This window comes from Gouania willdenowi, chromosome 4 (assembly GCF_900634775.1).
Source record: "Gouania willdenowi chromosome 4, fGouWil2.1, whole genome shotgun sequence".
Lineage (NCBI taxonomy): Eukaryota > Metazoa > Chordata > Actinopteri > Blenniiformes > Gobiesocidae > Gouania > Gouania willdenowi.
Genome location: NC_041047.1, coordinates 32,847,926 through 32,860,583, shown reverse-complemented (window position 1 = coordinate 32,860,583; position 12,658 = coordinate 32,847,926). Strand labels below are relative to the sequence as shown.

At 39.6% G+C, this 12,658-nt stretch overlaps 1 protein-coding gene across 2 annotated transcripts in view; it reads left to right on the top strand.

Annotated features, from left to right (window-relative positions):
• The window catches only part of LOC114461386 (tumor protein 63), a 29,402-nt gene extending 22,035 nt beyond the window's left edge, over positions 1 to 7,367 (top strand). The window contains exons 6-12 of one of the 2 annotated variants that reach the window (XM_028443366.1): positions 96 to 220; positions 346 to 428; positions 517 to 641; positions 4,762 to 4,907; positions 5,170 to 5,317; positions 6,189 to 6,282; positions 6,386 to 7,367. In XM_028443366.1, the coding sequence (XP_028299167.1) occupies positions 96 to 220; positions 346 to 428; positions 517 to 641; positions 4,762 to 4,907; positions 5,170 to 5,317; positions 6,189 to 6,282; positions 6,386 to 6,682 (1,018 nt within the window). In that variant the 3' untranslated portion in view covers positions 6,683 to 7,367. The remainder of the gene's footprint in view (positions 1 to 95; positions 221 to 345; positions 429 to 516; positions 642 to 4,761; positions 4,908 to 5,169; positions 5,318 to 6,188; positions 6,283 to 6,385) is intronic. The other variant, XM_028443368.1, reaches the window with a different exon arrangement.
• Positions 7,368 to 12,658: the final 5,291 nt, after the last annotated feature.

The following is a 12,658-nucleotide window of genomic DNA, read 5'->3' as shown; positions in this document are numbered from 1 at the left end:
AAAAAAACCTTCATATATATCATTATCTTTTTATTTCCAATTTGAAAATGGTGTGCTGTTGAATCATTAACCGTATGTCTCATGTTCTCTCTCAGTGGTCAGGTTTTAGGCCGCCGATGCTTTGAAGCCAGAATCTGCGCCTGCCCAGGTCGAGACCGGAAGGCCGATGAGGACAGCATCCGCAAGCAGCACGTCACGGATGCCACAAAGAGCAGTGATGGTACGAAATGCCATAAGCAGTGACGGGCTGCTGACCTTTGCTCTCACTACCAGTGTGGACGACCACAACCAGACATGCTATATATGTATGGAGACATACTAACTGCTATTTCCTCCTCTCTGCAGCTTTCCGTCAGGTTTCCCACGGCATCCAGATGTCCACCATCAAGAAGAGAAGATCCACTGACGAGGAGGTGTTTTGTTTGCCTGTAAGTGTATCTGAGTTGCCTACAAACCATGTATCAAAGTACTTGAGACCTGTTCACTGACCATTGTTATGTTATTGGGTCACTCTAGATCAAAGGTCGGGAAATCTATGAGATTTTGGTCAAAATCAAAGAATCCCTGGAACTGATGCAGTTTCTGCCACAGAACACAATAGAGTCATACAGACAGCAGCAGCAGAATCTCCTTCAAAAACAGTGAGTGCTTCAAGTTCAACCAATAAACTTTCTACATTAAGGCTTATTTCTTACTATAAGCAAATGTTTCTTCTTGTTTTGATGCAGTTGAACTCAAGAGACATTTGGAAGATATTGCTGTGGGCTATTGTAAAAACTTTTGGTTATTAAGAAAACTCAAGTCTAATGTTCTTTTCTCATCGTTAGCACAAAGGATAAGCCTTGAATCACACAGAGCTGTTTTTCTTTCTCTTTGTTCCTCCTGTTGCTCTCTCATGGGATCAGAGCCAAAGCCAATGAATCTTGACAAATGTACCTGGATATGTTTTGTTAAGAGAGAAGCCTCCAAATGTTCCTGGTAACGCCTTTGGGTGCTCTGCCAAAAAAAATAATCTGTGCCTTAGCTTCATCTATTGGCTTCAACTTTATTACACGTGCACATTCCCACACACTGTACCATGTACCTTATAGCCTGACTCTTTCACTGTAACACCTGGAAATTTAAAGATTGAGATGTTAATCCACAATGTTTGTTAAATTTACTTTTTTAATGGCACACATTTGTGTCTTTTATATCTCAGTCAGAGCTTTTAAAGAGTTTCCTTTTGGAAAAATTCCTCTTTATAGTTACCTTCCTGGTTTACAGTTTCTTTCGATTCCAAACTGAAGTCACATGTTCAAAACACAGTCTGCATAGCCATCAGGCATCTCAGCTCAACAGTTAATCTCATTCCCAAGTGTTTCTCACCAACAAAACATTTCATACACGTCTCAAAAGAAGCTCATTCAACCACACTAGCCAATAATCTCACTGTGGAAACACACAGTGTCATCAATACATTTTTCAAACTTCCAGCTGATGTAAAGCCATAGATTACTTTATTTTGTAAAATCTGCTTCAACACAGTAATTGTTTTTGCTGTCTTGCCTATTGTTTTGCTGGAAAATTCTCACAATTGATGCAACTGTTGAACGCTGCAAGTTTGGCTGCACCTTAAAGCATTTAGCACATGGTATATCGCTGTGGCCCTGATTTCATCAGAGACCACAGCTCTTCTTCCTCTCCTGGTCGCTCCTCCTGCAACCTCATCCGCTGCTCTTTGATCCTTACTTAGTCCAAGGAAAAAGAATCAGATCCACTCCTTTGTTTCTAATGAGGCAGAGCACGTATCACTTGAATTGGTTTTCAGTTGATAACTACACTCAGCTGTGTTTGGAATTTCATCATTGTTTTATTCATATTTATTGTCAATATTTTTGATATTTCAATGTGGCTGCAGCAAACATTCCCTTTGTTTTTTCCCTTATCATTCTGTTTTGATTTTGTCTTTGTTTTTAACTCTTTTGAACAAAGTGTGTTAGCATTATGAAAAAAATGCTGTAAAGGTTCAGTGTTTTGCAGGTGGTGAACTATTGACTGAGAAAAGAGTTGATGATGTTTGGTGACTGTGGTCACTGAATGCATTTTGTATGAAAGCAATGAAAAGTGATCCACAGTTTAGTCCACATGGACTGAGAGTTTTGCAGACTGTGTTAAGAGTTTTGAACATGTGACTTCAGTTTTGACTAATGCTTGTTAGCAATTGAAAAAAAACTGTAACACGTTGCACGAATGACAAAGCAGTGAATTGTTTGTGCACAATGCCACCCTGTGGACAATGATGATGCTGCACACAGACCAGCCTTGCCACACATTCTTAAAGCTAAAAAGTAGATACACATAAACAACACAGAGTCTGCTCCACAATTACAGTTGAATAGATAAGAATATGTTCGTATTCTGAGTCAAGCACTCATGTGTTCCTGTAATTCTACTTTTAACCTCACATCGTTGAGCAGTTCTTCATAAAAGACGATGTAAGCGAAGGTATGCAAGAAACAAGAGTAAAAAAAACAAACATGATATTAATACAAATGTGTATGAGTAAGTAAACACTCATACATCTTTTTTTAAATCCAAAACTGTAATTAACAACAATTAAAGTAATTTGTTTACTGCGATGGTCTGGCGCCTGTTCCAGGGTGTACCCACACCATACACCCAATGACAGGCACCAGCAGACCCCCACGATCCTGAAAAGGAGCAAGTGGGTTGGAAAATGAATAGATGGGTACCGGGTAATTTGTTTACTCATTACTTATCTGAGAGATAGCAGCAATTTTTCAACTTACTAATTACATTTCTTTATAACGGAGGGAAACATGAAAACATGCGCATACTTTTGTCTTTGGTAATTTGGTGGGCAATTAAGTAACAATTAAGTTTTGAACTTTGTAAAAGCTATAAATTTGTTATTTTACCTTCTGTGAAATAGGTACAACCTACTTTTTCACAATATCCACGTGAGTCAAAGGAAAAAGTATGATTTGTTGCAACTACTCCAAAAATACAATCAAATAAGTACTGAAGTAAGTGTAACAGTAAACTCCTTAGTGCCTATTGCCTCACTAACATATTAGTAGATCCACTTGGTGTTTTATTATGAATAATACAATTTATATTATGAAAATGTATATGACGTAGCACTGTTAGCGCTTATGCCAAAGCCTGGGTTTAATTCTCTGGCATTGAAACCTTCCGTGGACCTTTCCTTTGCATGGTTTCTCCTCAGAGACTCCCACAATCCACAAAACGTGTATGTCGGAATGTGGAATCAGCTATTGCCTACAGAAGTGAATCAGTGTGTGAATGGCTGCTTGTATGCGTGAGAGACTGGTGTCATGTAAAGAGTGTACCTTACATAACTCCACAGGAGACATTTTTGGCATTACCACTTAAAAGTACTGACAGGAAGACTGAGGATGGTTTAAGGTTCTCAAAAAAAAAAGCTCATCCTTATGGTTTGAGACCATTATTTAGAAATTATCCTATATTATTATGCACCTCCAAAGAGAGTTTAAAACAGTGGTTCCCAAATGTTTTGTGCCCAAAGCACACCAAAGGACAAGTAAAAATCTGAAGGCACACCTATTGTGCAAAATAGCCTTTATAACACGTGTTATCATCAAGGTACAATATCTGTAAATGTGCATAATTATTTACAAATGCCAAAAAAAATGTCACAAAGACAACTATATTACACATGAAATATTTATTAACAAAAGATTTCCAAAAAATAGAGTTTACCTCTGTATTATGAAATGAGTGGATACAAAGTAGTAAATAAAAAAATAATATTTTTTGTATAGTTGTATATTGCATAATGTATGGATGTCACAGAATCCCATGGCACACCAGGACCATTTGGGAACCACTGGTTTAAAGGATTGCACAAATTAATGTTCAGATCCTGTGTTGGTGCAGAATCACCCTTCAACCTTTCACCTCCGTCAGTGACCTCTTTCTCTCTGGTTCCTCCCTGCAGCCTGATTAAAAGCCGATTTGGTAGTGAGCTTATGGAACCTTCAGGAGAGCAAAGGCCAAGCTGCAGCTCCTCCTGAACTCTGCTCCACAATCCTCCTCCTCCTTCTTCTCCTTCACTGGACATGGACCTCCTTTCTGTCTGCTTTCTATGAACTTTTGCTCATCTACTTCTTCTATTAGTCCTCGGAGTCTGAACGGGAAAACAAACTCTGGATTCTAGAAAATCACTCATTACAGATGCTGTCAGCCTCCACTGACCAGACAGTTTCTAAAATGGACTACCTTCTATGTTCGGACTGACCTGCATGCATAATTTTGTTCTTCCAACCAGCATGTGTCTGGATAATGGAGGAATATTAAACCTGAACTTGGAGTTCAGTTTTTTCTATCTGACCCGCTGAGCTCTATGTGACTGTGTTGTGCCATTGTGTCATGAGAGCTGGACTCGTGAGGAAAAAATGAGAATTTGTCACTAAGAACACTTGCTGGTCATGTTTTTTCCAATGTCACTGCTGGACAGTTTGTGTTTTTTCTCAATAGCTTCAGATGTGACTGTTGCCTCTGTTCGAAACAGAGTCATATTTTAATGGCTGCTGCACTTTTGTTTGTCACGTGATAATAAACAGCTTCAGTTCTTTACCTGAGAATAATTCTTTAACTGCAGGATCAATATGAGGTAATGTTATGTAATGCTGCTTCTTTCAGCGTCTTTGTTGTTTCCAGTGCCCAGGCCTGAGTGATAATGACAGTGTGTTACGTCTCTGTGCGTCCTTACAGGACTTCCATGCCATGTCAGCCTTCCTTTGGCTCCAGCTCTCCGACTCACGGAAAGATCAACAAGCTGCCCTCTGTCAGCCAGCTCATCAACCCCCAGCAGCGTAACACGCTCACTCCATCCAGCATGTCCGGAGGCCTTACTGACAGTAAGTTTATTACTGTCCCTGATGGGCATACCACACACGTACAGGAGGGTCATATCCTGGCAGGCAGAACCACCTAAAATGCTTCACAGCCAGCCTACTCCTCAAAACTTATGTGATCTCTGTGAGATTCTCTGTTATGATTGATGCACTATGTGTCATTGTAAGAATAGCAACCCCCCAATCACACCTCACCCACCCCCAGTCAATGTAATCCCTGAGCCTCAGACAGGATGTCTGACAGCAGCTCTTTTTGTCTCCGCAGTGACTCCCATGATGGGTTCTCATATCCCCATGAACTCGGACATGAGCTCACTGAGCCCCACACATGCTCTGCAGCCTCAGCTGCCACTGATTCCCTCTTCCCACTGCACGCCCCCTCCTCCATACCCCATGGACAGCAGCATCTCCAGGTACCTCTTCCACCCACAGCTGCCCTCAACTTTCTGGTTACTTCAGAAATTTCCTTCATATTTGTGCTGGCCCAGAAATGTTTGATTGAGTAAATATATTCTTCTATAAGTGAATATATTCATAATTTTTGTTCAGCCCCTCAAAGGATCCCAATGTAGTCACTCTGAGCTCTGATAAAGGCATATAAAACATACTTATTAGGCAAAAGGTCTTGAACTACATTTGGCCAAGGGCTATAATATTCTTCGCACACAGTGCGAGAGCTGATTACTTTTGTAAAAATATTGATATATTATATAAAGCCTTTGTCAGAGTTAACAGTAGTTTATTACCAATATTGGATTAATTTGGGGTTAGTCAATCCTTACTTTGGCAGGTTGGGTCTCTGGAGAGCCACATCTGGCCCTTGAGCCACCAGTTGCTGTTTATTGCATTAGGGGTTGTTGTGGTTTGCAGTTTCAACAGTTTATTGATAATGCAATACCTGGAGAGATAGTGACACCAGTAGCTGCAGAGAAAGCTCCCAATGACAACACAGCTATTGTCTTTTTTCTATTAGACAAAAAAGATGTTTTCTTATTCAGAGTCTCTAAATTGACCTTTGAGAGTAGCTATATGTGGACTGTGGTTGCCTGAAACTGGGTGCTCTGTTTGGGCTTGGCCATCCTTTATGTGCGTATGTGCGTAGACTACTACACCTTCCAAGCAAAGCCAGAAGCCTGTAGTATGATACTAATGTGACATTTTTGCACCTTTTAGAGAAACTTAAACACCTATGCCTACATCTCTGAGATTTCTTTCAAATTATACATGTCAACCCAAATGTGTTCCTTCAGCTTATTGATATGTTTCCTCCTCCTCGTCCTGCAGCTTCCTCATTCGGCTGGGCTGCGCAGGCTGCTTGGACTACTTCACAGCACAGGGCCTAAGCAACATCTACCAGATAGAGAACTATAACATGGAGGTGAGCCCTTGCCTATCCAACAGCAGTCATTTGATGGGTTAGGGAGAAGAGTGGCTCCACCTGCGAATACTAATGCTCCCCCCTCATGTGTGATGAACAATAGGACCTGTGCAGGCTCAAGATTCCCGCCGAGTTCCAGCACATCATCTGGAAGGGCATCCTGGAGCACCGACAGGCCATGGATTTTTCCCCTCCGCCCCACATTGTGCGCACCACTAGCGGAGCGTCCACCGTCAGTGTGGGCGCCTCTGAAGCCCGCAGCGAACGTGTCATTGACGCTGTGCGCTTCACTCTACGTCAGACCATCTCGTTCCCCCCACGTGATGAGTGGTCCGATTTCTCCTTCGATCTTGATTCTCGCCGCAACAAACAGCAGCGCATCAAGGAAGAGGGAGAGTAAGCCCCGCACCTTTCCCTGGATCCGCCTGTCATTTCATGCCTGCTTTTGGAACTTTTAACCCCAACCTCAAATATTAGTGCCAAGAACCCGCCTCCTCCATCCAACAGCTCCATTCAGATGTGCACTTATCTCCTTTTTTGACATTGATTATAACTTTTTAAACAATGATGTCATTTCTCGAGCGCACTTCATAAATGTTTAAAGGCCACATCAACGTTTGGTTCATTCCAATGTGGGAGCCTGACTGAGATCAAAAGTGCATTATTAGAGCGCACGGGTGTTTCTTTGTTCTTCAGATGTATGAGTCAGCTACGACACTGGTCGCTTAAGTCTGTATGATTGTATACTTGTAAAACATTTCCTCTCAGAAGTATTAAGGATCAAGGTCACTTGTTTTCTACTTCGTGTGTGTGTGTGTGTGTGTGTGTGCGTGCGTGCGTGCGTGCGTGCGAGCGAGAGAGAAAATTTGTGAAGTACGAGTCAAACTTTGTTTAAGTGACATATGGTCATTCATTTGATGTAGCCACATATAGGCCAAATGCTTTTTACCCAGTGTTTTTCTATGACTGATATCTTTGTTTTTCTTTGTTTTCTGAACTGTGAACAAACATGGCTGTGGCTGCACTCTGACAGTTTATGCTTTCACTAAAGTGTTTGTTTTAATAAAGAGGGATCATGTTTGGGTCTTGGCTCATTTCATTGAATTACTGTCCAACAGCTGAGATTTAATGTAAATAAATTTGTATAGCTTTTTAAGTCTCCTTAAAGAACTGCATGATCTTTGTCATTGCCAATTGGAACAAGAGCATGGTTTGTAGCACACAGCTTTGAGTAGTCTGCACTATTAGCAAGAACCACCTGCAGTTTCATATTTTTGTACAATGTTTTTGTAAATACGTTGAACTATATCAAGGGTATTTTCATATAAATCTGAAATAAATATCCATACTTGCCTTTTTGCATGTCAAACCTTTTTGTGTCCAGTTATTTATTTCTTGAAAGAAATTCACATTTTACTAAGAGCTGTATTGTTGCTCATTAAATAATATGTAAATACTATTATATTAAAATGTGAAAAAGATGTGGTAACCTGCATTCTAGGACCAACTGAATGGAGCGCTACAAAAAGTGAACATACAAAATATATTTGTGTAAAAATAGAAAAAAAAACTTCATCAAAATATGAATAAACACAGATACATTCAAAGAAATGCTGTTTTTTAAACAAGAAGAACAAGCTTTTCTCCTGTCTATCACATCCACAAAGGGTGCTCCAATAAAGTCTATGGCCATACCAGCCTGTCATTGCCCGATCCCGTTAGATCTCGGAAGCTAAGCAGGTCTGGGCCTGAGAATTCCAGGTGTTACAGAGGGGTGGCAGTCACCTCAGTGGTAATGTGTCCTTGGGCAAGGCACATTACCTACATTGCCTAGTATGAATGTAGTGTGTGTGTGTGTGTGTGTTGGTGGTGGTCGGAGGGGCCGATGGCGCACTATGGCAGCCTCACTTCCGTCAGTCTGCCCCTGGGCAGCTGTGGCTACAACAGTAGTTTACCACCACTAAGTGTGGAGTGAACGAATAATCCCTTAATTCTGTAAAGCGACTTTGAGTGTCCAAAAAAGCTCTATATAAAATTGATGCATTATTATTATTATTACAAACACATGGGGATCTTGTTTGATGTGAATTACTTAAGTCTCAAATCAAATCATCAAATCAATCTACAAAAATAACAATTAAAAAAAATAAAACACCCACCCCTTACAAACCCATCCACCGCATACAGACACACAGGTTAAAATAAGGACAATGGCATATGGCTGGGTACAGAGGATTTAGGTATGGAGACGTCTGCACCAGGAGCAGGACACAGGGCGCGGAGGAACAGCCCCCAGTCCAGCAAAAAAAGCAAAAGCTATTCACCACCAGTGCTGGGAACGTTACTTTAAAAAAGTAATTAGTTATAGTTACTCACTACTTATTCCAAAAAGTAACTGAGTTAGTAATTGAATTACTATAATAAAAGTAACTCATTACCAAGAAAAGTAACTATTTGCATTACTGTTAAAAAAATGTTACTCTATGTCAAAGAATTCAGATTTTTTAGATGCGTGTGTCGCTGTGAGGTGTGTCATTAAATTTGAGTTGCTTACAATGGATGTCGACAAAGTCTTCGTTCCTGGATATAATGAACACTTCACATGCACGTTCTTGCCTTTGACCACAATCAATTTAAAGTAGTGTTTGTATCGCCACCTTTAAAAATGCCAACTTTTCATCAGACTGCTCCACGCTCGCCATCTCTGCTGCTTCATCAAATCTGTCGTGGTTGTGTGTGTGGCGCGTGTGCTGGCACATGTGTGAAAACACTGGCTCTGATTGGCTACCATGAAACATGACGCCGCCTTAGCCAATCATAATCGCTCACCTTGTTTTTAACCCACCTCCTCGTGTTGGCAAGTGTAAAAACACTGGCTCTGATTGGCTACCATGAAACATGACACTGCCTTAGCCATTATGTTAAACGCCGTAATTTTCACACCACTGAGGGCCCATGAGACAGCACCACTGCAGCCATGGCCCATCACAGCCCCTAGTGCAGAGGGTTCCATCTGAGGAAACACTGGTGTAGTAAGCAGTGTTGGGAACTTTACTTTAGAAAAGTAATTAGTAATAGTTACTCACTACTTGTTCCAAAAAGTAACTGAATTACTCTATAATAAAAGTAACTCATTACCAAGGAAAGTAACTATTTGCGTTACTGTTAAAAAAAAAAAAAAAAAAGCAGGGCATTACAGTTGTCAACTTGACTGATAAAAGCATGCATTAGGGTCTGGAGAGAGTTCAAGTGATAACAACCTAGTTTTGTTATATTATTTTGTGAGGGATAAAAGTGAGCTAAGAGTCTAAAAAAAGGCCCAGTTTTTAACTTGTATAGAGGGAATCAAAGATGGTGTTAGAAGTTTAGGTAAAAGATTCTCTTTCTGGGCCTCAGGACCAAAAGAGACTTCAGTTTTGTCCTGATTGAGCTGGAGAAAGTTTTCTGCATCCAGGATTGGATATCTTAAAAACAGTTAAAAAGAGCATCCATTGGACTGGTGTCATCTGGAGACATAGAAATATACAGCTGTGTATCATCAGCATAAGTGTGGAAGTTCACTCCTTATGACATCACCGAGAGGGCGCATATACAAATTAAACAGAACAGATTGATCCCTGAGGGACACCACATGTTAATTTATGGACCTTAGAGGAGAACATATCAAAACTTACCAGAAAAGTTCTGTCTGTGAGGTAGAAAAAAAACATTTGTGTACAGCACCAAAGAGGCCCACCAGATACACCCAAAAACATGCGTCTTTAAAATCCACGGCAAAATTCTAATGTTCAAAAACTGAAATGAGGGTGGAAATGTGCGGTTTTACATGTCAAGTCCTGAGGTGGGTACGAATGTTTCTACATAGTTGATGCTTTAAATTCTAAGGATTAATTAGGCACACGACCAAAATAATACAATACATTCACACATGAACCTCTGAGCTGCTGTTGACCAGTATCAAAGAGTTTTTGTGAGTTGCAGTTTCTATATTATTTTTTTTATCAGTTTAATGTGAGTCAGACACATGTTGTTCACTGCCTGTCAAAGCTCTGTGAGCTGGATTTACTATAACTGATCAGATTTCCTGAGTAACAGACACATTTCCATCAGGACACTTGAATGCTAAATGTGACTCGTTTTACACTTATCTGTTACACATTCACAGCCTGTTTGATGCTCAGATGAAGGACAGAGACAAACATTAAGCCTGATGTGTGCGATCAGAACGTCATTTTGCGATTAATATTATTATTAGTTGTTGTAGTATAGCAACCGCTTCCCACTTCTTAACGCACCCACAGTCAAGCATTGTGTCTATATTAATATTTATAATAATTCAAGTATCTTCATTGTTGAATCATCTCAGTGAGTTGCTGTCAGTCAAATAATAAAGAGCTCTTCCTTCCTGTGTTACTGGTGGTAAAAGGGCAGCTTTTTCTGATCATCTGAGTGGAATTCCACTCTAATTTCAATATGATTTACATATGTAAATGTAGGCATGAACATGGAGGTGACATATGTGCGCTCACATTCACACTGATTCAGATGTTCAAATGATAGGTGCGTGGATCCAGTCCTACGCACAGATTTAAACATCTGACTTTTTACGAGCGTACGCCTGTCTCTGGATTGAGACTTACGCTTATTTCACGCCATTTTTAGAGGAAAGCTTTGTACATGTGGACCCAGGTGTTTGAGTCTGTTTAAAAGAATGGTGTGGTCTACGGTGTCCAAAGCGGTACTGAGGTCTAGTAGAGCCAACTTAAACCTAATAATCGATTCTTCCTCAGAAATGAACCAGATCTTTCTTTTAAACCAAGGAAACAACTTGTAAAATTCACTTTCTGACCAGCTATTGATTTTGCACCCATGGTGTAATACTCCTCCCATATGATGACTGTAACCACCCCGTACACCAAGTAAGGAAGTTGTTTAATTGTATTCTGTGCTAACTTGCCTGTGGATAGTGATATCCACAGACTTTGGGCACAGGTACAACATCCTCTACAAATCAATCCTCAAACATATGATCTCCTATACTGTATCAGCACCTACTGTACATATCACTTAATCATCAGCCTGTGCACATTAAGTACTCACACTGGGATCTGAAGCTGTTCCGTAGGGCTGGGCGATATATCAACATTCAAGTTTTCTATTTTGGTGATGTAAAAAATTACAAGATCGCCTATATCAATACATATATATATATGTATACACATATACATATATATATACACATATATATATATATATATGTATACACATATACATATATATATATATATGTATACACATATACATATATATATATATATATATATATACACACATATACATATATGTATACACATATACATATATATATATATATACACATATACATATATGTATACACATATACATATATGTATACACGTATACACACGTATACGTATACACATATACATATATACACGTATACACATATACATATATATATGTATACACATATACATACATATATATATGTGTATACATATATATATGTATACATATATATATGTATACACATACATATGTATACATATACATACATATATATATATACACACATATATATATATACACATATATATATACATACACATACTGGCCATATATATTATAGCTTATTTTGTTTTAAACAATCTGTTTTAGGAGTAGCTGCTTTCACTACTTCTCAGAACAGCATGAAAAGCTCAGTAAAATGGATTTCTGAGTGCATCCTAACCCAGACCTTTCCCTTAACAAGCTACATTACAGAACTCACTCACACATGCTGTCCATTATAAGAGAAAACGCCATAAGTGTTACATTTTGTGCAACTGTTAATAAATGTTCCAGTGTGGCATTCTGCATCAAGATTAATATTGTATATCATCATTTTGAGAGAAAAATATTGAGATCTGAGTTTTGGTCCATATCGCCCAGCCTTACTGTTCAGTACTTTAAAGTGTAAGTACACCCCCAAGTTTTTACTGACCTGCCACGAGGGATATATTCAAAAAATGTCTTGATTGGGGGCGTTGCTCCTTGAGTAGTTAAGACTTGCTGGCTGGCTCCCACAGTGCAGGCAGTTCCACATGGAGCTGTCAATCGGCTGAGGAGAGAACCAGTCCCTCCCCCAATGTTGTATGGGAAGGGTGGGGCCATCAGTGACGGTTAGTGGTCGTGAATGATCTCAGCCAATAGCAAAAATCAGTTACAATAGACAGCGTTCAACCTATAGAGGGCATTAACTCTTACATTTAAAAATACATTTTAATATTAATCCCCAATTTCCACCAGATGCCAACTGCTGCATAGCGTATCTGCTGTGGAACAGCAACGGTACTGATACGTTTCACTTAAAATC